The sequence below is a fragment of the Amblyraja radiata genome, chromosome 49 (assembly GCF_010909765.2).
Source record: "Amblyraja radiata isolate CabotCenter1 chromosome 49, sAmbRad1.1.pri, whole genome shotgun sequence".
NCBI classification, from domain to species: Eukaryota; Metazoa; Chordata; class Chondrichthyes; order Rajiformes; family Rajidae; genus Amblyraja; species Amblyraja radiata.
The window spans coordinates 2,916,861-2,942,704 of record NC_046004.1 but is presented as its reverse complement, the minus strand read 5'-3'; the positions used below and the strand labels follow the sequence as shown (position 1 = coordinate 2,942,704).

Below are 25,844 nucleotides of genomic sequence, written 5' to 3'. Positions count from 1 at the left end.
TGGCTGGAGCGGGCAAAGGCCTTGCCACAGAGTGGGCAGGTGAAGGGGCGCTGGCCGGTGTGGAGTCGCCGGTGCTCCAACAGGTGGTCAAGGCAGGTGAAGCCCTTACCACAGGACGGGCAGAAAAAGGTGCGCTCACCGCTGTGGGTACGCCATTGCTGCCACAGGCTGGACATGTGGGTGAAACCCTTGCCACACTCAGCGCACTCAAAGGGTCTTTCTCTAGTGTGTATCCGCTGGTGCTCCCGCAGCCCCCGTGCACTCTTGAAATGTTTGCCGCAGTGGGACCAGCCGCTCGCGCTGGTGAGATAGGTCATGGGAGGCCATGGCAAAGCGCTCTCCACACACAGGGCTGGGGCTGGGACGGTCGCTGGCGTGCACCCGCTGGTGGGACAGCAGGTTGCTGAACTGGGTGAAGCCCTTGCCGCACTGGGTGCAGGTGTAGGGGCGCTCGCCGGTGTGGGTGCGCTGGTGCACCAGCAGGTTGTAGGACTGGGTAAAGCCCTTGCCACACTGTGCGCAGGTGTAAGGCTGCTCGCCGGTGTGGGTGCGCTGGTGCACCAGCAGGTGGCTCGAGCGGGAGAAGCCCTTGCCGCAGTCGCTGCAGGTGTAGGGCCGCTCCCCGGTGTGCAGGCGCCTGTGCACCTTCAGGTGCGACGACGACTTGAAGCCTTTGCCGCAGTCGCTGCAGGTGTAGGGCCGCTCACCGCTGTGCACCCGCCAGTGCCCCTGCAGCCCCGACAACTGGGTAAAGCTCTTGCCGCAGGTGGAGCAGTCATAGGGCTTCTCACTCGTGTGCAGGCGCCGGTGCACCTGCAGCGCCGACATATGATTGAAGCTCTTGCCGCAGTCGGAGCAGTCAAAGGGGCGTTCTCCCGTGTGCAACCGCCGGTGGGCCTCCAGCCAGCTCGGGCACTGCCAGGCCTTGCCACACACGTCACACTCATAACGCTTCTCCTTGTTGCGCCCCATTATGCGGTCCTCCACCGAAGCTCAGCTGCTCGAAGCTCAGCCCGCACACTGAGCAGATGTAGGGGGGGGGGTTACGGCACCCTGGCCACCCTCAATGGCCGCTCACGTCCCCGTCTCTCCGTCCACAGCAACAGCTCCTAAACCCTGCAGGAGAGGAACACAGAGGGTCAACAAGCTGACCAACAGGACATCACTGACGCGTGAACATTACTGGTGCTTGAAGGGGAGGAAGGGGGGTGGGGAGATGGGGAGGGGATAGGGGGGAAGGTGGAGGATGGGGGGAGATGGAGGAGGTGAATGGGGAGATAGGAGGTGGGGGGAAGGAGAGGGAGTTGGTGAGAAGGCAAGGGGGGAAGTGGGGAAGGTGGATGAGGACGGCGGAAGTGAGGGGAGGGGGAGAAGGGAGAGGGTTTATGAGGGGAGAGCGGGGGGATGAGGGAGTTGAATGAGGGGGTGAGAGGAGGGGTGGGGGAGAAGGGAGGGGGTGAAGGAAGCAAGTGGGAGAAGGGGGACTGCACGATCAGCGCGCTGACATCACTGCCAATCCGAGGAGGACTGCCGGCCACGCACCCTGCCACGTGGGGGCGGCGTGCATCCAGGCAAGAAGGTGACAGTGCTGGAGTCACTCAGCGGGTCGGGCAGCTTCTGTGGAGAGGGGGAATTTGTGACATTTCGGATCGAGACCCTTCTTCAGTCTGATGGGAGGTTCAGAGATAAGGAAGTATAAGGAGTGAAACAGGACAAATGGAATGGAGTTCAAGGAAAATGTAGAAGCGATCATTGTTCATTGGGAGAAGGTAACAGGCAATAGGTGCAGGAGTAGGCCTTTCAGCTCTTTGAGCCAGCACCGCCGTTCAATATGATCGTGGCTGATCATCCAGTGTCTAATTACCCCGTTCCTGCTTTTTCCCCATATCCCTTGATTCCGTTAGCCTTAGAGCTAAATATTACTTGAAAATCTAGTCTTCAAAACATCCAGTGAATAAGCGTGTTCAAAAGGGAACTGCAGATGCTGGAATATCGAAGGTACACAAAATTGCTGGAGAAACTCAGCGGGTGCAGCAGCATCTATGGAGCGAAGGAAATAGGCGACGTTTCGGGCCAAAACCCTTCTTCAGACGGAATAAGCGTGTTCGGTATTCTGACTGCACATGTCCAGGTCAAAGAAACATAGAAAATAGGTGCAGGAGTAGGCCATTCGCCCCTTCGAGCCTGCACCGCCATTCATTATGATCATGGCTGATCATCCAACTCAGTATCCTGTACCTGCTTTCTCTCCATACCCCCTGATCCCTTTAGCCACATCTAACACCCTCTTAAATTTAGCCAATAAACTGGCCTCAATTACATTCTGTGGCAAAGAATTCCAGAGATTCACCACTCTCTGTGTAAAAAATGTTTTTCTCATCTCAGTCCTAAAATATTTCCCCTTTATCCTTAAACTGTGACCCCTTGTTGTGGACTTCCCCAACATCGGGGACAATCTTCCTGCATCTAGCCTGTCCAACCCTTTAAGAATTTTGTAAGTTTTTATAAGATCCCTCCTCAATCTTCTAAATTGAGGAAAGTACAAGGCGAGTCTATCCAGTCTTTCTTCATATGTCCTGACATCCCAGGAATCAGACTGGTGAACCTTCTCTGTACTCCCTCTATGGCAAGAATGTCCTTCCTCAGATTAGGAGCCCAAAACTGTACGCAATACTCCAGGTGTGGTCTCACCAAGGCCCTGTACAACTGCAGTAGAACCTCCCTGCTCCTATACTCAAATCCTTTTGCTATGAATGTCACATATTCACATTTTGTTATTGTCATAGGTCACTCGCTATAAAGATTCTCGGCGACTGTGCTGATGTGTGGGTGCAGGTCTGCATCTCGCCCGTGGTCGGGGCCGGGTCTCTGGCACTGCGGGCGCTGTTGAGTTGCTGCTGGGCCGTCCCCGTCCCCTCTGTCGGAGGCGGCCCCGGGCTTGCAGCCGGCGCAGGAAGGAGGCACGGGCTCCAGCTCGGCTCTGCCTGTCCCGCCGGGTTGGTCGGCAGCCCTGGACTGGTGGGGCACCGGCTCTGGACTTGCAGCCAGCGAGGAGGGGTGAGGAGTCACTCGGGGGGACGGGGACTGTCCAGTAACAGTTCGGCAGCGCTTGCGGCGCCGGGGACCCGGGTTCGATCCTGGCTGTGGATGAGGTGAGGGTCTGTGTGCGCACAGCAGCGCAGCTGCAGAGAATGCCTCTGCCCATCACCCACTCGCATCTGCCCCCCCTCTCGCGCTGTTGCACCCCGCATAAATTATGAATAAAGATAAGAATTTAAACACAGATTATACAGCCAGCACTTTGTTTGCTTTTTCTTTATAGCAAATGACCTTTGACAAATCAATGATTCCTTGCGATTTTCAGAGTACCAAACTCACTTACTGGCATCCACTGCCTTCTGAGGTAGAGAATTCCACAGATTCACAACTCTCTGAATGGCGGAACAGACTTGATGGGCCGAATGGCATAATTCTGTTCCCTTTACTTAGGACCTTATAGAAACATAGAAAATAGGTGCAGGAGGAGGCCATTCGGCCCTTCGAGCCAGCAACGCCATTCATTGTGATCATGGCTGATCGTCCCCAATCAATAACCAGTGCCTGCCTTCTCCCCATATCCCTTCACTCCACTAGCCCCGAGAGCTCTATCTAACTCTCTCTTAAATCCATCCAGTGACTTGGCTTCCTCTGCCCTCTGTGGCAGGGAATTCCACAAATTCACAACTCTCTGGGTGAAAAAGTTTTTTCTCAACTCAGTCTAAATGGCCTCCCCTTTATTCTAAGGCCCCTGGTTCTGGACTCGCCCAATTTTGGGAACATTTTTCTTCATCTAGCTTGTCCAGTCCTTTTATAATTGTATATGTTTCTATAAGATCCTTCTAAACTCCAGTGAATTCAAGCCTAGTCTTTTCAATCTTTCCTCATATGACAGTCCCGCCATCCCAAGGATCAATCTCGTTAACCTACGCTGCACCGCCTCAATCACAAGGAGGTCCATCCTCAAATTAGGAGACTAAAACTGTACACAATACTCTAGATGTATTAGCTTTCTTCACTGCCTGCTGTACCTGCACGCTAACTCTCAGTGACCGGTACAAGGCCACCTAGGTCTCGCTGTACCCTTACCTAACCTAACCCCATTGAGATAATAATCTGCCCCCTTGTTTTTGCTGCCAAAGTGGATAACCTCACATTTATCTATATTATACTGCATCTGCCACGCATCTGCACACTCACTCAACCTGTCCAGGTCACCCTGCAACCTCCTAACATCCTCTTCACAGTTCACACTGCCACCCAGGGAGAAACCTTGTCTCCGAGCTGGAGTCACACAAGTCTTGCACTCAACGTTATTCCCTTTATCCCATATCCGCAAACTGCTGAAAGATCGATTGTAATCACGTACACAAAAAACCAGGAGAAACTCAGTGGGTGCAGCAGCATCTATGGAGCGAAGGAAAAAGGCAACGTTTCGGGCCGAACCCCTTCTTCAGACTGATCGGGGGTGGGGGGACGGGGGTGAAGAAAGGAAAAAGGAGGAGGAGCCCGAAGGCTGGGGGATGGGAGGAGACAGCAGGAGGGCTGAGGAAGGGGAGGAGACAGCAAGGACTAACAAAATTGGGAGAATTCAATGTTCATGCCCCCAGGATGCAGACTCCCCAAGTGGAATATGAGGTGCTGTTCCTCCAATTTCCGGTGTTGCTCGCTCTGGCCATGGAGGAGACCCAGGACAGAGAGGTCGGATACGGAGTGTGAGGGGGAGTTGAAGTGCTGAGCCACCGGGAGGTCAGGTTGGTTATTGCGGACCGAGCGGAGGTGTTCAGCGAAACGATCGCCCATCCTCCGCTTGGTCTCACCGATATAGATCTGCTGACATCTAGAGCAGCGAATGCAATAGATGAGGTTGGAGGAGATGCAGGTAAACCTCTGTCGCACCTGGAACGACTGCTTGGGTCCTTGAATGGAGTCGAGGGGTGAGGTAAAGGGACAAGTGTTGCATTTCTTGCGGTTGCAAGGGAAAGTGCCCGGGGAGGGGTGGTACGGGTGGGAAGGGAAGAATTGACAGGAGTTATGGAGGTGGGGTCACGTTGGAGGTGGCGAAACTGACGGAAGATTACTTGTTGTATGTGACGGCTGGTGGGGTGAAAGGTGAGGACTAGGGGTACTCTCCCCTTGTTGCGAGTGGGGGTATGGGGAGAGCAGTGTTGCGGGGTATGGAAGAGACCCTGGTGCGAGCCTCATCTATGGTGGAGGACGGGAACCCCCGTTCCCTGAAGAATGAGGACATTTCAGATGCCCTGGTGTGGAACGCCTCATCCTGGGAGCAAATGCGGCGTAGACGGAGGAATTGGGAGTAGGGGATGGAGTCCTTACAGGAAGCAGGGTGGGAAGAAGTGTAGTCCAGATAGCCATGGGAGTCAGTAGGTTTATAGTGGATGTCGGTCAGAAGTCTATCACCTGCAATGGAGATAGTGATTGTAATCACGTGTTGTCTTTCCGCTGACTGGTTAGCAAGCAACAAAAAACTTTTCACCGCACGTCGGTACGCGTGACAATAAACTAAACTGAACCCCCCCACCGCCAGGGGGCGATGCGGCCAGCTGACCAGAGGCTCTGCACCGCGGCCTGCAGGCACCAGGGGGCGCTGCACAGAGGAACAAAGACTGCGCCGCGGCCTCCCGCTGTCAGAGGGTGCTGCACATGGAGGGCCACAGGCGCTGCATTGCGGCCTTCAGCCTACAAGGGGCGCTGTACCGCGGCCTCCCACCGCCAGAGGGCCCTACAGTCGGAGGACCAGAGACACTGCACCGCGCGGCCTCGTCTTTTCAATCTTTCCTCATATGACAGTCCCGCCATCCCAGGGATCAATCTCGTGAACCTACGCTGCACTGCCTCAATCACAAGGTTGTCCTTCCTCAAATTAGGAGACCAAAACTGTACGCAATACTCCACATGTGGTCTTACCAGAGCCCTCTATAACTGCAGAAGAACCTCTCTACTCCTATACTGAAATCCTCTTGTTATGATGGTCGGTTTAAAACTGAAGATAGAGACAAAATGCTAGAGTAACTCAGCGGGTCAGTCAGCATCTCTGGAGAACGTAGACAGGTACAAAGTGGTTGAGTAACTCCCTCCCTCCATCCTTCTGCCCCTACCTCTTTTTCCCTCTCTCCCTCCCCCCTGCCTCCCCTCTTTCTTTCTTTTTTTTTTTTCTCTCTCTCTCTCTCTCTCTCTCTCTCTCTCTCTCTCTTTCTCTCCTCTATCTATCTCTTCCTATCTCCCTTCCCCCTCTCTCCCCCTCTCTCCGTCTCTCTCCCTCTCTCCCTCCCTCCCTCCCTCCCTCCCTCCCTCTCTCCCTCCCTCCCTACCCTCCCTCTCTCTCTCTCGCCCTCTCTCTCTCTCTCTCCCTCTCTCTCTCTCTCTCTCTCTAAGCGTTTTCTTTATGCATGGGCGACGTTTTCAGTGATTTTTAACGGGTAAGAAAGTACATGTTTCATGTATTAACAGTATATGCCGGAAGCTGCCTTGTCACAGTGCGAACTCCATCATCAAGTTCGCTGACGACACCACTGTTGTGGGACGTATCACTGATGGGGATGAGTCATAGTATAGAAGATCGAGCAACAGTCCATATCATGCCAGCACAATAACCTGGTCCTCAACACCAGCAAAACCAAGGAACTGATTTTCGACTTTGGAAGGAGTAGGATGGGGAACCACAGCCCCGTTTATATCAACGGGTCGATGGTTAAAAGGGTCAAGAGCTTCAAATTCATGGGCGTGCACATTTCTGAAGATCTTTCCTGGTCCGAGAACACTAATGCAATTATCAAGAAAGCTCATCAGCGCCTCTACTTCCTGAGAAGACTGCGGAGAGCCGGTTTGTCAAGGAGGACTCTCTCTAACTTCTACAGTAGAGAGCATGCTGACCGGTTGCATCGTGGCTTGGTTCGGAAACCTGAGCGCCCTGGAAAGGAAAAGACTACAAAAAGTAGTAAACATTGCCCAGTCCATCATCGGCTCTGACCTCCCTTCCATCGAGGGGATTTATCGCAGTCGCTGCCTCAAAAAGGCTGGCAGTATCATCAAAGACCCACACCATCCTGGCCACACACTCATCTCCCTGCTACCTTCAGGTAGAAGGTACAGGAGCCTGAAGACTGCAACAACCAGGTTCAGGAATAGCTACTTCCCTACAGCCATCAGGCTATTAAACCTGGTTCAGACAAAACTCTGATTATTAATAACCCATTATATGTTATTTGCACTTGATCAGTTTATTTATTCATGTGTGTACATATTTATATTATGGTATAATATGTCTCAGCAGGATTTGGAAAAACTTGTCCATGCATTTATCTTCAGCAGGCTCGACTACTGTAACAGTGTCTTTACAGGTCTCCCTAAAAAGTCGATCAGACAGCTGCAGTTAATTCAGAATGCTGCTGCTCGAGTCCTCACTTAGACCAAAAAAGTAGATCACATTACTCCAGTTCTGAGGTCTTTACACTGGCTTCCTGTCTGTCAAAGAATTGAATTCAAAATACTACTGTTGGTTTACAAAGCACTGAATGGTTTAGGGCCAAAAAATATTTCTGATCTTCTGCTTAGCTACGAACCACCCAGACCTCTCAGATCGTCTGGGACAGGTCTGCTCTGTGTCCCCAGAGTCAGAACTAAACATGGAGAGGCAGCATTTAGTTTTTATGCACCACATATCTGGAACAAACTCCCAGAAAACTGCAGGTCTGCTGCAACTCTCAGCTCTTTTAAATCTAGACTGAAGACTTTTCTGTTTGCCGCTGCCTTTCAGTAAACAATACAATTTATTAATTACCTATATTGCACTGTAACTTCTATTCCTGGTTTTATTCAATTTTAAATATTTTATTTGATTGCTTTTAATTTTGTAATTATTTTATCTGAATAATCTAATAATCGTTTTACTTCTAAATGTCATTTCATATGTGTTTCTTTCCAATGCTTATAATGTTTTATGTAAAGCACTTTGAATTACCTTGTTGTTGAAAGGTGCTATACAAATAAACTTGCCTTGCCTATATGGCCACACTGATCTGTATTGTAGTAAATGCCTACTATGTTCTGTGTGCTGAAGCAAAGCAAGAATTTCATTGTCCTATCAGGGACACATTACAATAAACTCACTTGAACTTGTGTGCAGTTTTGGTCTCCATATTTGAGGAAGGACATCCTTGAGGAATTTCTCTGACCATATAAAACACACCACGGAATGACTACAATTCCTAGGGGGCACTGCGAGAAGGAGAGCCAATGTGAGGCCGAATCCCGTCGCGTGACGTCACCGCGTCGAGTGGCCACGCATTCGTGGCCTACACCTCCCGGCGGGAGCTGCGCGGCGGCGGACAACCGGAGCGGGCGGTGACGTCCCGACAACCAATGGGCGGAGGACGACGGCACGACGCAGGCCCGTAATAACCAAGATGGCGGCGGCAAGGGCGATGGCGGTTTGACGAAGTCGGAGAAAGAGGAGGAGGAGGAGGGGGGGCGGCGACTCCTTTGTTCACCCTCTCGCTCTACACTTACCGTGTGGAGGGGCCACCGGGTTACCGCGCCGCCTGCGAACGGAGACGCTCCGTCAACTACTCCGATGTGCCGCAGTCGCCATTGTTCTTCCTCCGCTCTTAGCCCCTCCCTCCACTTCCGGCCGTCTCCCAAATCCGGGCACTTCCGGTCGCTCCTGATTGGACACAACAGACGTCAATCAATCAGCTCCGTGATTGGATCCCGCCTCCTTCCCCCATTGGATGAAGAAGACAATAGACAATCGGTGAGAACAAGGAACCATAGATCTCCCCCCCCCCCCATGCACCAACTCTCCTCCTCACTGTCTCCCCCCCTCATGCACCAACTCTCCTCCTCACTGTCTCCCCCCCCATGCACCAACTCTCCTCCTCACTGTCTCCCCCCCCCCATGCACCAACTCTCCTCCTCACTGTCTCCCCCCCCCATGAACCAACTCTCCTCAATGTCTCCCCCCCCCCCATGCACCAACTCTCCTCCTCACTGTCTCCCACCCCATGCACCAACTCTCCTCCTCACTCTCCCCCCCCCTCCCATGCACCAACTCTCCTCCTCACTGTCTCCCCCCCCCCATGCACCAACTCTCCTCCTCACTCCCCCCCATGCACCAACTCTCCTCCTCACTGTCTCCCCCCCCCCATGCACCAACTCTCCTCCTCACTGTCTCCCCCCCCCATGCACCAACTCTCCTCCTCACTGTCTCCCCCCCCCCCCATGCACCAACTCTCCTCCTCACTGTCTCCCCCCCCCCATGCACCAACTCTCCTCCTCACTGTCTCCCCCCCCATGCACCAACTCTCCTCACTGTCTCCCCCCCCCATGCACCACCTCTCCTCCTCACTGTCTCCCCCCCCATGAACCAACTATCCTCACTGTCTCCCCCCCCCATGCACCAACTCTCCTACTCACTGTCTCCCCCCCCATGCACCAACTCTCCTCCTCACTGTCTCCCCCCCATGCACCAACTCTCCTCCTCACTGTCTCCCCCCCTCCCATGCACCAACTCTCCTCCTCACTGTCTCCCCCCCCATGCACCAACTCTCCTCCTCACTGTCTCCCCCCCATGCACCAACTCTCCTCCTCACTGTCTCCCCCCCCCATGCACCAACTGTCCTCCTCACTGTCTCCCCCCCCATGCACCAACTCTCCTCCTCACTGTCTCCCCCCCATGCACCAACTCCCCTCCTCACTGTCTCCCCCCCCCCCATGCACCAACTCTCCTCCTCACTGTCTCCCCCCCCATGCACCAACTCTCCTCCTCACTGTCTCCCCCCCCCCCCCCCATGCACCAACTCTCCTCACTGTCTCCCCCTCATGCACCAACTCTCCCCATTCGTCCCTTTCTCCCCCTCATGTACCAACTCCCCCCCTCACTGTCTCCCCCCCTCATGCACCAACTCTCCCCCCATCCGTCTCTCCCTCACTGTCTCCCCCCTCACTGTCTCCCCCCCTCATGCACCAACTCTCTATCTCCCCCATCCGTCTCTCCCCCTCACTGTCGCCCCCATCCGTCTCTCCCCCTCACTGTCTCCCCCCCTCACTGTCTCTCCCCCTCATGCACCAACTCACTATCTCCCCCATCCGTCTCTCTCCCTCACTGTCTCCCCCTCATGCACCACCTCACTGTCTCCACCCCTCACTGTTTCCCCCTCATGCACCAACTCTCCCCCTCCCCCCCATGCACCAACTCACTGTCTCCCCATTATGCACCAACTCACTGTCTCCCCTTAACTGTCTCCCCTTCAGTACTCCGCCCAGACAGCACCCATAATCAGAATCGAACCTGGGTCTCTGGCGGTGAGGCAGCAGCTGTACCACTGCGCCACTGTGCCACGCAGAATTATATAACGGTTTCCTCCGCCATAAACGCACCCAATATGTGCTAGTAATGTCCTGTTTGCCAGCTTGTTGCCCCTCTGTTCCCCTCCTGCAGGGTTTAGGAGCCGTTGCTATGGACGGAGAGACGGGGATGTGAGTGGCCATTGAGTGCAGCCAGGGTGCCAGTGAGCCCCCCCATCTGCTCGGTGTGCGGGCTGAGCTTCGTTGGAGGACCACATGATGGGGCACAAAAAGGAGAAGCGTTATGAGTGTGACGTGTGTGGCAAGGCCTGCCCGAGCCCGAGCCGGCTGGAGACCCACCGGAGGGTGCACACGGGAGACCGGCCCTTCAACTGCTCGGAGTGCGGCAAGAACTTCATCAGCTATGCCAACCTGCAGCAGCACAACAGCGTGCACTCAGGCGAGAGGCCCTTCACCTGCTCCGACTGCGGCAAGAGCTTCAAGACTGCACAGGTCCTGAAGATGCACCGACGGGTGCACAAGGCTGAGAAGTCCTATGGCTGCTCCACCTGCGGCAAGAGCTTTGCCCGGTCGTCTGGGCTGCGGGTGCACCGGCGGGTGCACAGCAGTGAGCGTCCCTTCACCTGCTCCGACTGCGGCAAAGGTTTCAAATCATCGACGGACCTGAAGGTGCACAGACGCCTGCACACCGGGGAGCGGCCCTACACCTGCAGCTACTGCGGCAAGGACTTCACCCAGTCCAGCAACCTGCTGGATCACCAGCGCACCCACACCGGGGAGCGCCCGTACACTTGCGTCCAGTGCGGCAAGGGCTTCGCCCAGTCCAGCATCCTGCTGGCGCACCAGCACACCCACACGGGCGAGCGCCCCTACACCTGCGCACAGTGTGGCAAGGGCTTCACCCAGTCCAGCAACCTGCTGTCCCACCAGCGCACCCACACCGGCGAGCGTCCCTACACATGTGCCCAGTGCGGCAAGGGCTTCACCTGCTCCACCACGCTGCTGTCCCACCAGCGCACCCACACCGGCGAGCGTCCCTACACATGTGCCCAGTGCGGTAAGGGCTTCATCTGCTCCACCACGCTGCTGTCCCATCAGCAGGTGCATGCCAGCGACCGTCCTGTCCCCAACCCGGTGTGTGGAGAGCGCTTTGCCATGGCCTCCCATGCCCTGTCTCACCAGAGTGTGCACACCAGTGGCCAGTCCTACGACTGCCCGTACTGCGGTGAGGCGTTTGACAGCTCGCGGGGGTTGCGGCAGCACCGGCGGGCCCACGCCGGCGAGCGACTGCTCCCACTGCGGCAAGCATCTCAAGAGTGCATGGGGGCTGCGGCAGCACCCGTGGATACACACTAGAGAGAGACCCTTTGTGTGCACTGAGTGTGGCAAAGGTTTCACCCGCATGTCCAGCCTGTGGCAGCACTGCCGTACCCACAGCGGTGAGCGTCCCTTCCCCTGCCTGTCCTATGGTAAGGGCTTCACCCGCCTTGACCACCTGCTGGAGCACCGGCGAGTCCACACCGGCCAGCGCGCCCCTTCACCTGCCCACTCTGGCAAGGTCTTTGGCCACTCCTCCAGCCATGCTGTTTAGGATGACACAAAATGCTGGAAGGAATGAGTAACGTTTCGGGTCATTTCTTCCATCTCCCATTCCTCTCCAGAGGTGCTGCCTGTTACTCCAGCATTTTGTGTCATTTTTTGTAAACCAGCATCTGCATTTCCTTGTTCCTTGTTAACCATCTCTGCACCTTCCCCAAAGCCTCAACATCAGACCTGTAATGGAGTGATCAGAACTGTATGCAATACTCCAAATGCTACCTGACCAATGTCCCTTAAAGCTGCACATATACATTCCTCTCTCTCCCCCCTCCCTACACCGTCCTTTCTCCCCTCCACTCGTACACAAATTCTCACCACCCCACCCTCCAGCGCCCCCCTCGCTCACACACCCCCTCTCTCGCTCCCAGTTTCTCTCACACACTCCCCTTCTCGCTCCCTGTTTCTCTCACACTCCCCCTCGCGCTCCCTGTCTCTCTCACACACCCCCTCTCCCGCTCTCTGTCTCTCTCACACACACCCTCAACACCCCTTCCCTCCGGTGCCTCTCCCAGGCAGAAATAAAAAGCTTCCCCCCCTCCCCACGTGTCCCCCGTCCCTCTCCCACACCCCCTCTCTGTCCCTCTCTCTCACGCACACACACACACTCCCTCTCTCTTCTCTCTCACACACACTCCTCTCTCACACACACACCCTCTTTCTCTCGCACACATGCACCCCTCTCTTGCTGTCTCTCACACAACCTCCCTCTTGCTCTCGCGCACACACCCTCTCTCTCTTGCTCTCTCTCTCACACATTCTCACACACGCCCTCTTACATACTCATTCTCACACACACATTCTCACACACACTCTCACACACACACACTCTCACACATGCACCCTGACACTCTCTCACACACATTCTCACACACGCTCTCTCACATTCATTCTCACACACACACTCACACACACATTCTCACACACACACTCTCTCACACACTCACTCACTCACACATGCACCCTCACACTCTCTCACACATGCTCTCTGACACACACAGCACCTCTCACACACGCTCTCACATACATTCTCACACACATTCTCACACACGGTCTTTCAAACACGCACTCTCTCCTTGTATCTAGACTGGGTGTGAATTTCACCCTACACTTGCACTCAGTCCGCCAAGTCCTGCTGGAGCTCCCGGTTGCCAACGACTTTAACTCCTCTTCACACTCCCACACTAATCTTTCTGTCCTGGGCCACCTCCATTGCCAGAGTGAGGTTGAAAGAGCTAATAGTTAAATCTAAAACATGCTTTTGTTCTTCTACAAAAGCATGGTCTAGTAGAACAAAAGAATGGCTCGGTGCCAAGTCTCAGATTCAGATTCCGATTCAAACTTTATTGTCATTGTGCAGTGTACAGTACAGAGACAACGAAATGCAGTTAGCATCTCCCTAGAAGCGCGACATAGAATATGAGCAATAAATAAATATATTTACGTGCATACAGTCATAGTAGTGCAATTATTTTTTTCCTGGTGGAAGGGGTGTCCGGGGTGGGGGGTGATTGGCAATCAGCGAGGTACAGTGTTGAGTAGTGTAACAGCCGCAGGGAAGGAGCTGTTCCTGGACCTGCTGGTCCGGCAACGGAGAGACCTGTAGTGCCTCCCGGATGGTAGGAGGGTAAACAGTCTGTGGTTGGGGTGAGAGCAGTCCTTGACGATGCTTCGCAGACAATGCTTGCTTTGGACAGACACAATGGAGGGGAGTGAGGAACCGGTGATGCATTGGGCAATTTTCACCACCCTCTGCAGTGCTTTCCGGTCAGAGAAATAGCAGTTGCCATACCATACTGTGATACAGTTGGTAAGGATGCTCTCGATGGTGCAGCAGTAGAAGTTCACCAGAATCTGAGGAGACAGATGGACCTTTAGTCTCCTCAGGAAGAAGAGTCTGAATGACTTTGCAAATTATATGGAACACAATATGGAGGACAGGTCTTTTTAATAAATAAATTTTGATGGAAGCCTGCATATACTTCTTTCAAGGGGGGAGAGGATTGGGGGAAACTTTTTTTCAGGATCTTACGTTCCCGGAGATGTGATCAATTTTCAGAGCACATTCTCCTGGCTCTGCGGCCTACCATCGAAGGAGCTGGAAGCCTCCTCGGACTGTCGTGAACTTAACATCGGAGCTGATCCCTTGCCTGGGATCGCTCCCACCGTGACCATTGCAGACTTACCATCAAGGTCTCGCAGTCTTCAGGTGAGGCCGAGTAGGGAACTCCAACGCCGCGGAAGGTTCGACCAGCCCCGACGCGAGATTTGATCGCCCGGCGCGGGGTAGCTGACATCCCCCTTGATCGCCTCGACACGGAGGCCTTGAACGCCGCTGGCTACGGGAGTCAAGATCGTCCTGTCAATGGGGGCTCGAGGCCCACGACCGAGGAAGAGCTAAGGGAAGGACTTGAACTTTATTTTGCCTTCCATCACAGTGAGCAATGTGTAGGAGTCACTGTGGAGGATGTTTCATGTTAAAATGTGTTTTTGAGTGATCTGTTACTTTTAATTGTTTGACCTGGCCAATGAAATTCCTCGTATGTAGCAAAACATACTGGCGAATAAAGTGTGATTCTGATTCTGATAAAGAAGCCAAGATTGGAAAAAAAAAGCTGATGCTGCAGAGATAAGTAATAACTTGTTATTGGATGCACTTGATTTGGACCCAGCTTTTCCTATATTCTGAAAGGCTACAGAATCTTTGAGTCGTAACATATTCAGACTTGGTAGGAGTGTTTTACTGATAAGAAAAATGTATAATTGTGCTAACTTTCCTTTGTTCTGAGAGTGGAGCCCGTGAAGCACTGAGCAACGTTTGTGCTCATTGTAGATCTTGCCACTCACGGCTGGAAAGTCAATTAAAGATTGCCATGGTTTACCATTAACAATTTAGTTGCTATCTGCTTTTTAAGAGACGAATTTTGACAAGTTGACACGCAAGCTGGAGGAACAGCAGTGTCCAGACCCGACAGGTCGCCCGTCCATTTCCCTCCAAAGTGCCGGTAGAACTCAGCAGGTCAGCCAGCCGTGGTGGGAAACGGATAAAGAAGTGTTCCTTATATAAGCCCTCCTTTATATCGAAGTCACGTAAGTGACTACATGAAGAGCCCGCCAGCCCGCATGCGCATCAATACGTCGACGATTGGCGCGAGAATCGGAGCAGTTTGAAACTGCTCGGGCAGGTAAGGAGGTTTTTGATTTCAGGAATGGGCCGCTGCTCCGAAAATAGGGGCAGAGAGCCCGGAGAAGCTGGCACAACTTGTGCAGCTGCCGCTGTGGAGGCTCGATAAGGAGCGGGCGGTTCAAATTTTTCGTCTGACGGCTCGGCCGGGACAGCAACCGCCGTGGAAGCTCCATAGAGGAGCTGGCGGCTAAAAATAGCGGCTGGCGGCTAAAAATAGCGGCTGACGGCTCGGCCGGCACAATGACCGCCGTGGAGGAATGGGGCTCAAAGTCAAAGTAGCCTTTATTGTCATTCAGACCTTGGTCTGAACGAAATTTCGTTGTCTTGCAGTCCTACATATAGTAAAAATGAAAAAAACACACAATAAAAACAAATTGACATCCACCACAGTGAGTTCACCAGGCACCTCCTCACTGTGATGGAAGGCAAAAGTCTTCAGTTTTTGTCTCTTCCCTTCTTATTCTCCCTCTGCGCCGAGGCGATCCAGGCTTCAGATGGTGTGACCCCGCGGGGCGATGGTAAGTAATGTCAGTCCCGCGGCTGAATCCGAGCTCCGCGAATGGGTCGGTTCAACTCCGTGGCCCGGAGTGGTCGAAGCTGCCGAAGCTGTGGCCCTCCAGTCCAGCGGACGCAGCTGTTGTTGCAGGAGCTCCGGAGAACAAGTCACCAACTTGTGACGTGCGAGCTCCCGACGATGTCCACTGGCCGAGCCTCTGAGGTCGGGTTGCCGCTGCCGGTACGGCGCCCCAGCTCCGAGGTCGGGTTGCCGCTGACGCTGCCCCAGCACCGAGGTCGGGTCGCCGCTGCCGTCGGAACACCACAGCGCCGGAGTCGGACCGCTGCCCCAGCAGGGAGCAGGCAGCTGTTCGGAGCATCTGACGGGCGAGGCCTGTTCAGACACCTCCTTTGCCATTTGTGTACCTTCAGTGAATTATGAATTATGTCCAAAAAATGCTCACTGGAGTCATTATGGCCTTTTGCAAGTCAGTAGATGGGACTCAACTCTCGGAAGTGCAGAAAGCTGCATTAACACTTCTCTGTAATACACAGTTGGGGCTATTTCCTTCACAAAAATGTTATAAGGCATGAGATAATTCCCAAAATGGCTAATTTTTCAGGGCCAGTGACGTGCAGCCTGCATTGTATCTCTTCAGAGAGGACATATAGCAAGTTGAAGACTTCCAGGGGGATTTTAAGACGGCTGCGGGGGTGGAGTGCCATCCTATGTGGGCAAACCTCCAGTATTCCGGCAAGTTTTCACCCCCGAATTCAAGGGGCAGGATGCGTAGTTGAAGCTCCGGAAAGGAGCAGTCGGGAGTCACTAGCTGGCCCTGCAAGTCACCAGCTGACCCTGTTGAACCAAGCTTGCAGTAATGGAAGGCATGACCTGTCTAGTGAGCCCCTATTGAGGCTCCGAAGGAGCAGCAGGCCAAAGGAGCAGCCTGTCGATCCAGGCTGGGAGAAACTGGCAGCTCGATCTGCACAGTCAGCTCCAGCAAAGGCTCCAAAAAAGGCAGAAGGATCAGCCTGTCGAGGCAGGCCCGGTAAATGGCAGGCGCGGCCTGGGGTCTCCACTAGGGGGGCGCTGCATTGGTGGCAGCCTCTGCCTACAGCCTGTACGTCTTTTCAATCGTTTTTTTTTATTTTCAGTTAGTTTAATGTCTGTTTTGGGGGGAAACTTTAACTTTTCTATGTGTGGGAGGGGGCAGGGTAAGGGGGAAACCGTTTCCCAGTCGCTTCCTGGCGGGGACCCGACTATTTCTCCGAGTCATGTCCTCACCCCCTCCTCGCGGCCTACCAGCTGGATCGGAGCGGCCTTTCCTACCGGGGACCGGGAACTGGACCAGAGCGACAACAGCGTCGGCGCAGCGCTGGATTCACCACGGAGCGGTCGATCCCTACCTGGGTCGCCGTTTGGAGCTCCGGAGCGTTGGGCCGCTGCTCCAACATCGTGGAGCTCTGGTTTGGAGAGCTTCTAACGCGGGCGGTGCTGACCGTCATCACGGAGTCTTGGGGCTCCTTGCAGAGGGCCGCCAGCATCAGTCTCCGCCCGGCGCGGCCTGCGGACTTTGGGAGCCGCAGACTCCGGTAGGAGGTGGCCTACTCTGTTGTCCAGGCTGCTGAGGATGTCCCCCAGCCACGACGTCAGACTTACATCACCCCCGGCGAACGGGACTGAACATCGGGCTGCCCGTAGCGGCAACTGCGGAGAGCTCGGTGAGGCCCCGACCACGGGTGAACATTGGGGAACATTGGAGGAAGAGACTGACTTTGGTGCCTTCCCTCACAGTGGGAAACTTTGATTCTGCTGTGTGGGGATGTTTTTATGTTAAATTCTATCGTGTGTTGGATTCTATATTTTTATTGTATGGCTGTATGGAAATCTCATTTCACTGTGCCATCTGGCACATGTGACAAATAAATGTATCTTGTATCTTGTATCTTCAGTGAGCTCCGCTAAGGAGCAGAAGGGGCCTATCAAACCAGGCTGGGAATAACTGGTAGCGTGACCTGCACAGTAAAGCTCCAGCAAGGCTCCAAGAAGCAGTCTGACATTCTTGCCAGAGAGGGAGTACAGAGAAGGTTCACCAGACTGATTCCTGGGATGTCAGGACTTTCATATGAAGAAAGACTGGATAGACTCGGCTTGTACTCGCTAGAATTTAGAAGATTGAGGGGGGATCTAAGAGAAATCCATAGACTGAGAACAAAGAACAAAACACCAAGTTCAGCCATCATTACATTTCTAACAGAAGCTGCATATTAATTCACCACCATTCGTGCAATCCTGTTTGTAACAGGAAATAAACGGACTGAAAATTAAATATTTTTCATATCAGGCACTGGTAACTTTTTGTGAAAGGCCACAAGATGCAAATTAGGCCACAGATGAAAACAAGAAACAATGAGAGTTAGTGGAGTGGGGAGAGAGGGACGCAAAGAGAGTTGTGAAGGTAGTTTGAATTTGTGGACATTGCGGTTCCAATGGAAACATTCCACTGGTCAATTCTTCCCTGTGCTGTTATCATGGTGATAATGGCAGCTCAATGCGAATAGCAATGAAAGCAAAGAATGAAAGAATGGGTCGACTGGGCTTGTATTCACAGGGATTTACAAGGATGAGAGGAGATCTTATAGAAACATACAAAATTCTTAAGGGGCTGGACAGGCTAGATGCAGGAAGATTATTCCTGATGTTGGGGAAGTCCAGAACAAGGGGTCACAGTTTAAGGATAAGGGGGAAGTCTTTTCAGACCGAGATGAGAAAAACATTTTTCACACAGAGAGTGGTGAATCTGTGGAATTTGCTGCCACATAAGGTAGTTGAGACCAGTTCATTGGCTATATTTAAGAGGGAGTTGTGGCTAAAGGGAGAAAGGCAGGTACAGGATACTGAGTTGGATGATCAGCCATGATCATATTGAATGGCAGTGCAGGCTCGATGGGCCGAATGGCCTACTCCTGCACCTATTTTCTATGTTTCTATGTCCCATTGGGCTCAGAAATGCTGGCAGGCATGCCTTGCACAGCAATGTCACTTTTGAGCTCCGGAAAAGAGCTGTTTTGCGTAGGATTAGGCCATCTTGCTCTGCTATAAGATCTTTGTTCTAATCTGTGGGAAATAAAGAATAAAACACGATTTGTTTCTGCCCCACACCTCCATCCCCGTCTCACAAACACACCCATGCAATTTTCGCACAGATTTCCCCCTTAATTATATCATCTCCTCGCCGGCCGCCCGCCCGCCCGCCATGAGGCTCCTTCATCAGCGAATATTTGTCTGAGCAACATCATTTTTTCTGCCATCCCCGTCTCACAAACACACACACACACACACACACAACATTTTTGCATACAATAGCCCACTTTTAATCACTTCTCTTCTCGCTCCATCGATCGATCTTATGATTATATTAATATATATATATTATATTTTTATATTTTTACTTTTTTTAACAACAATTTTTATTACAACAATTTTACGCACGGCTCTCCATCTAGCCTCTCTCTCTCTGCCTCGCTCGCTTGCTCTCATTTCCCCCCTTTCTCTCTCTCTCACTCACTCACACTAACGCACACACAAGCCTCAACGACTTCCGCCCAGTTGCACTTACCCCCATCATCACCAAGTGCTTCGAGAGGCTGGTCCTGGCACACCTCAAAAGCTGCCTACACTGGATTCCTATCAGTTTGCCTACCGCAAGAACAGGAGTACGGAGGATGCCATCTCAACGGCACTTCACTCCGCCCTCTCCCACCTCGACAACAGAGACACTTACGTAAGAATGCTGTTCATCGATTACAGCTCAGCATTCAACACCATTATACCATCAAAACTGATCACCAAACTCGGTAACCTGGGCATCGACCCCTCCCTCTGCAACTGGATACTGGACTTTCTAACCAACAGACCCCAGTCTGTTAGGTTAGAGAAGCACACCTCTTCAACCCTCACCCTGAGCACCGGCGTTCCACAGGGCTGTGTGCTGAGCCCCCTCCTCTACTCCCTCTTCACCTATGACTGCACACCTGTACATGGTACTAACACCATCATCAAGTATGCAGATGATACAACGGTGATTGGCCTCATCAGCAACAACGATGAGTCGGCCTACAGGGAGGAGGTCCAGCACTTAGCAGCATGGTGCGCTGACAACAACCTGGCCCTTAACTCCAAGAAGACCAAGGAGCTCATTGTAGACTTCAGGAAGTCCAGGGGCGGCACGCACACCCCCATCCACATTAACGGGACGGAGGTGGAACGTGTTTCTCGCTTCAGGTTCCTGGGAGTCAACATCTCCGATGACCTCTCTTGGGCCCACAATACATCAACTCTGATCAAGAAGGCTCACCAGCGTCTCTTCTTCCTGAGGAGACTGAAGAAGGTCCATCTGTCTCCTCAGATCCTGGTGAACTTCTACCGCTGCACCATCGAGAGCATCCTTACCAACTGCATCACAGTATGGTCTGGCAACTGCTCTATCTCCGACCGGAAGGCATTGCAGAGGGTGGTGAAAATTGCCCAACGCATTACCGGTTCCTCGCTCCCCTCCATTGAGTCTGTCCAAAGCAAGCGTTGTCTGCGGAGGGCGCTCAGCTTCGCCAAGGACTGCTCTCACCCCAACCATGGACTGTTTACCCTCCTACCATCCGGGAGGCGCTACAGGTCTCTCCGTTGCCGAACCAGCAGGTCCAGGAACAGCCTCTTCCCGGCGGCTGTCACTCTACTCAACAACGTACCTCGGTGACTGCCAATCACCCCCCCCCCCCCCCCCCCCCCCGGACACTTATTATTATTTATTCAAATCATTTGTTATGTCGCTCTTCCAGGGAGATGCTAAATGCATTTCGTTGTCTCTGTACTGTACACTGATAATGACAATTAAAATTGAATCTGAATCTGAATCTGACATCTAACTAGTGATCATATAACCATATAACAATTACAGCACGGAAACAGGCCATCTCGACCCTTCTAGTCCATGCCGAACACGTATTCTCCCCTAGTCCCATATACCTGCGCTCAGACCAAAACCCTCCATTCCTTTCCCGTCCATATAACTATCCAATTTATTTTTAAATGATAAAAACGAACCTGCCTCCACCACCTTCACTGGAAGCTCATTCCACACAGCCACCACTCTCTGAGTAAAGAAGTTCCCCCTCATGTTAGCCCTAAACTTATGTCCCTTAATTCTCAAGTCATGTCCCCTTGTTTGAATCTTCCCTACTCTCAGTGGGAAAAGCTTATCCACGTCAACTCTGTCTACCCCTCTCATCATTTTAAAGACCTCTATCAAGTCCCCCCTTAAACTTCTGCATTCCAAAGAATAAAGCCCTAACTTGTTCAACCTTTCTCTGTAATTTAGTTGCTGAAACCCAGGCAGCATTCTAGTAAATCTCCTCTGTACTCTCTCTATTTTGATGACATCCTTCCTATAATTAGGCGACCAAAATTGTACACCATATTCCAGAATTGGCCTCACCAATGCCTTGTACAATTTTAACATTACATCCCAACTTCTATACTCAATGCTCTGATTTATAAAGGCCAGCACACCAAAAGCTTTCTTTACCACCCTATCTAGATGAGATTCCACTTTCAGGGAACTGTGCACAGTTATTCCCAGATCCCTCTGTTCACCTGCATTCTTCAATTCCCTACCATTTACCATGTACGTCCTATTTTGATTTGTCCTGCCAAGATGTAGCACCTCACACTTATCAGCATTAAATTCCATCTGCCATCTTTCAGCCCACTCTTCCAACTGGCATAAATCTCTCTGTAGACTTTGAAAATCTACTTCATTATCCACAACCCCACCTATCTTAGTATCATCTGCATACTTACTAATCCAATTTACCACAACATCATCCAGATCATTGATGTACATGACAAACAACAGTGGACGCAACACAGATCCCTGTGGCACCCCACTAGTCACTGGCCTCCAACCTGACAAACAACCATCCACCATTACTCTCTGGCATCTCCCATTAAGCCACTGTTGAATCCATCTTGCTACTCCACCATTAATACCCAACCATTGAACCTTCTTAGCCAACCTTCCATGAGGAACCTTGTCAAAGGCCTTACTGAAGTCCATATATACAACATCCACTGCTTTACCCTCATCAATTTCCCGTAACCTCTTCAAACAATTCAAGAAGATTAGTCAAACATGACCTTCCAAGCACAAATCCATGTTGACTGTTCCTAATCAGACCCTGTTTATCCAGATGCTTATATATATTATCTCTAAGTATCCTTTCCATTAATTTGCCCACCACTGACGTCAAACTAACAGGTCTATAATTGCTAGGTTTACTCTTGGACCCCTTTTTAAACAATGGAACAACATGCGCAGTACGCCAATCCTCCGGTACTATTCCCGTTTCTAATGACATTTGAAATATTTCTGTCATAGCCCCTGCTATTTCTACACTAACTTCCCTCAATGTCCTAGGGAATATCCTGTCCGGACCTGGAGACTTATCCACTTTTATATTTCTCAAAAGTGTCAGTACTTCCTCTTCTTTGAATCTCATAGTTTCCATAGCTACTCTACTTGTTTCCCTTACCTCACATAATTCAATATCCCTCTCCTTGGTGAATACCGAAGAAAAGAAATTGTTCAATATCTCCCCCATCTCTTTTGGCTCTGCAGATAGCTGTCCACTCTGACTCTCTAATGGACCAATGTTATCCCTCGTTATAATTTTGCTATTAATATAGCTGTAGAAACCCTTTGGATTTACTTTCACCTTACTTGCCAAAGCAACCTCATATCTTCTTTTAGCTTTTCTAATTTCTTTCTTAAGATTCTTTTTACATTCTTTATACTCCTCAAGCATCTCATTTACTCCATGCTGCCTGTAATTATTGTAGATCTCTCTCTTTTTCCGAACCAAGTGTCCAATTACCCTTGAAAACTATGGCTCTTTCCAATTTCAACCGAACAGGGACATAAAGATTCTGTACTCTTAAAATTTCACATTTAAATGTACTCCATTTCTCTTCCACATCTTTCCCATAAAACAAACTGTCCCAATTTGCTCCTTTTAAATCCTTTCGCATCTCCTCAAAGTTAGCCTTTCTCCAATCAAAAATCTCAACCCTAGGTCCAGTTCTGACCCTCTCCATAATTATATTGAAACTAATGGTATTGTGATCACTGGTCCCGAACTGTTCCCCAACGCATACCTCTGTCGCCTGACCTGTCTCATTTCCTAACAGGAGGTCCAGCACCACCCCTTCTCTAGTAGGTACTTCTATGTAGTGCTGCAAAAACTATCCTGCACACATTTTACAAACTCCAACCCATCCAGCCCATTTACAGAATGTGTTTCCCAGTCTATGTGTGGATAATTGAAATCTCCCACAATCACTACCTTGTGCTTACTACTAATATCTGCAATCTCCTTACATATTTGCTCTTCCAATTCTCGCTCCCCATTTGGCGGTCTATAATACACTCCTATAAGTGTTGCTACCCCTTTCCCATTTCTCAGTTCCACCCAAATAGCCTCCTTAGACGAGCCCTCTAATCTATCCTGCCAAAGCACTGCTGTAATATCTTCCCTGATAAGCAATGCAACACCTCCACCTCTTGCCCCTCCAATTCTATCACATCTGAAGCAACGAAATCCTGGAATATTTAGTTTCCAATCACAGCCCTCCTGCAACCATGTTTCACTGATCGCCACAACATCATACTTCCAGGTGTCAATCCAGGCTCTAAGTTCATCCACCTTTCTTACAATGCTCCTAGCATTAAAATATACACATTTAAGAAACCCACCCTCTCTTATTCTCTGTTTATTGTCTTTTTCTTCTCTCTCCCCTACATTTTGGGTCAGTGCTACCATTCTCTGCCTCCTGCCTCACACACTGACTGCTAGCTTTCCCAATTTGAGTCCGTCCCCCCAACCATACTAGTTTAAAGTCTCCCCAGTAGCCTTTGCAAATCTTCCCGCCAGAATATTGGTCCCCCTCGAGTTCAAGTGCAACCCGTCCTTTCTGTACAGGTCGCACCTTCCCCAAAAGAATTCCCAATGATCCAGAAACTTGAATCCATACCCACTGCACCAGTCCCTCATCCACTCATTTATCCTCCACCTCGCTCCATTCCTACTCTCACTGTCGCGTGGCACAGGCAGTAATCCTGAGATTGTTACCTTTACAGTCCTTCTCCTTAACTCTCTACCTAACTCCCTAAATTCTTCTTTCAGGTCCTCTTCTCTTTTTTTACCTATGTCGTTGGTACCTATATGTACCACAACCTCAGGCTCCTCTCCCTCCCATTTCAAGATTTCTTGGACACGTTCAGACACATCCCTGACCCTGGCACCAGGGAGGCAAACTACCATCCGGGTCTCCTGTCTGCGTCCACAGAATCGCCTATCCGACCCCCTGACTATAGAGTCCCCTATTACAATTGCCCTCCTCTTCTTTTCCTTACCCTTCTGAGCAACAGGACCGGTCTTTGTGCCCGAGGCCCGGCCGCTGTCGCTGCCCCCAGGTAGGCTGTCTCCCCCACCCTTACTCAAACATGAGTACTTATTTTCAAGGTGTACAGCCACCGGGGTACTCACCAGTCCCTGCCTCTGCCCGTTGCCCTTCCTAACTGTGAGCCAGTTTTCTGTCTCCCGTGGTCTTGGAGTGACCACCTCCCTGTAACTCCTTTCTATGACCTCCTCGCTCTCCCTGAGCAGACAGAGGTCATCGAGTTGCTGTTCTGGGTTCCTAACACGGCCCCTGATCGAAAAGATGACTAATTCTGTACCTACGTCTCTCTCTCTCTCTCTCTCCCTCTGATTTAAGAAATTCCTGCTCATCTCCTTCCTAAAGGAATGTCTTTTAATTCTGAGGCTGTGGCCACTGGTCCTAGACTCCTCCACTAGTGGAAACATCCTCTCCAACTCCACTCCATACCAGGCTGGGACAGACGGCAACAGCTTCACACCATGTCCCAAAGCTCGTGTCCTGTCCTGCATCACCCAAGGCAGAAGAGACGTTATAGGAGAGGGCAAGCACCGTAACAAAGTAGCTCACGGTGGTTTGGGTAACTTTCAGGAAAGTCAATGCATGTCATATCATGAATATTACTGAAGAACGGTCTTATAGAAACATAGAAAATAGGTGCAGGAGTAGGCCATTCGGCCCTTCGAGCTTGCACCGCCATCCAATATGATCATGGCTGATCATCCAACTCAGTATCCTGTACCTGCCTTCTCTCCATACACCCTGATCCCTTTAGCCACAAGGGCCACATCTAACTCCCTCTTAAATATAGCCAACAAACTGGCCTCAACTACCTTCTGTGGCAGAGAATTCCAGAGATTCACCACTCTCTGTGTGAAAAAATGTTTTCCTCATCTCGGTCCTAAAAGATTTCCCCCTTATCCTTAAACTGTGACCCCTTGTTCTGGACTTCCCCAACATCGGAAACAATCTTCCTGCATCTAGCCTGTCAAACCCCTTAAGAGTTTTGTAAGTTTCTATAAGATCCCCCCTCAATCTTCTAAATTCTAGCGAGTACAAACCGAGTCTATCCAGTCTTTCTTCATATGAAAGTCCTGACATCCCAGGAATCAGTCTGGTGAACCTTCTCTGTACTCCCTCTATGGCAAGAATGTATTTCATCAGATTAGGAGACCAAAACTGTACGCAATACTCCAGGTGTGGTCTCACCAAGACCCTGTACAACTGCAATAGAACCTCCCTGCTCCTATACTCAAATCCTTTTGCTATGAATGCTAACATACCATTCGCCTTCTTCACTGCCTGCTGCACCTGCGTGCCTACTTTTAATGACTGGTGTACCATGCCACCCAGGTCTTGTTGCATCTCCCCCTTTCCTAATCGGCCACCATTCAGATAAAAGTCTACTTTCCTGTTTTTGCCACCAAAGTGGATAACCTCACATTTATCCACATTATACTGCATCTGCCATGCATTTGCCCACTCACCCAGCCTATCCAAGTCACCTTGCAGCCTCCTAGCATCCTCCTCAGAGCTAACACTGCCCCCCAGCTTCGTGTCATCCGCAAACTTGGAGATGTTGCATTCAATTCCCTCGTCCAAATCATTAATATATATCGTAAATAGCTGGGGTCCCAGCACTGAGCCTTGCGGTACCCCACTAGTCACTGCCTGCCATTCTGAAAAGGACCCGTTTACTCCTATTCTTTGCTT

General features: G+C 51.4%; 2 protein-coding genes across 3 annotated transcripts; one reads left to right on the top strand and one right to left on the bottom strand.

The window, feature by feature from the left end:
- Nucleotides 1-140: 140 nt before the first annotated feature.
- LOC116968985 (zinc finger protein 239-like) lies at nt 141-8,714 on the bottom strand. 2 transcript variants are annotated; one of them, XM_033015967.1, is made up of 3 exons: nt 8,566-8,714; nt 1,060-1,116; nt 141-1,015 (listed from the first exon to the last, which is right to left on the bottom strand). In XM_033015967.1, the coding sequence occupies exon 3, from the start codon at nt 970-972 to the stop codon at nt 223-225; it is 750 nt and encodes a 249-aa protein (XP_032871858.1). In that variant the 5' UTR covers nt 973-1,015; nt 1,060-1,116; nt 8,566-8,714; the 3' UTR covers nt 141-222. The 2 variants fall into 2 exon arrangements, with proteins under 2 accessions (XP_032871858.1, XP_032871857.1); XM_033015966.1 differs by having other exon boundaries at nt 141-1,030; nt 1,069-1,116.
- A 2,032-nt stretch (nt 8,715-10,746) lies between these two features.
- On the top strand, nt 10,747-11,833 carry LOC116968991 (zinc finger protein 239-like). The gene is made up of 2 exons (XM_033015969.1): nt 10,747-11,305; nt 11,474-11,833. Exons 1-2 carry the CDS (start codon nt 10,864-10,866, stop codon nt 11,716-11,718), a joined length of 687 nt encoding a protein of 228 aa, XP_032871860.1. The 5' UTR covers nt 10,747-10,863; the 3' UTR covers nt 11,719-11,833.
- The last annotated feature ends 14,011 nt before the right edge of the window (nt 11,834-25,844 follow it).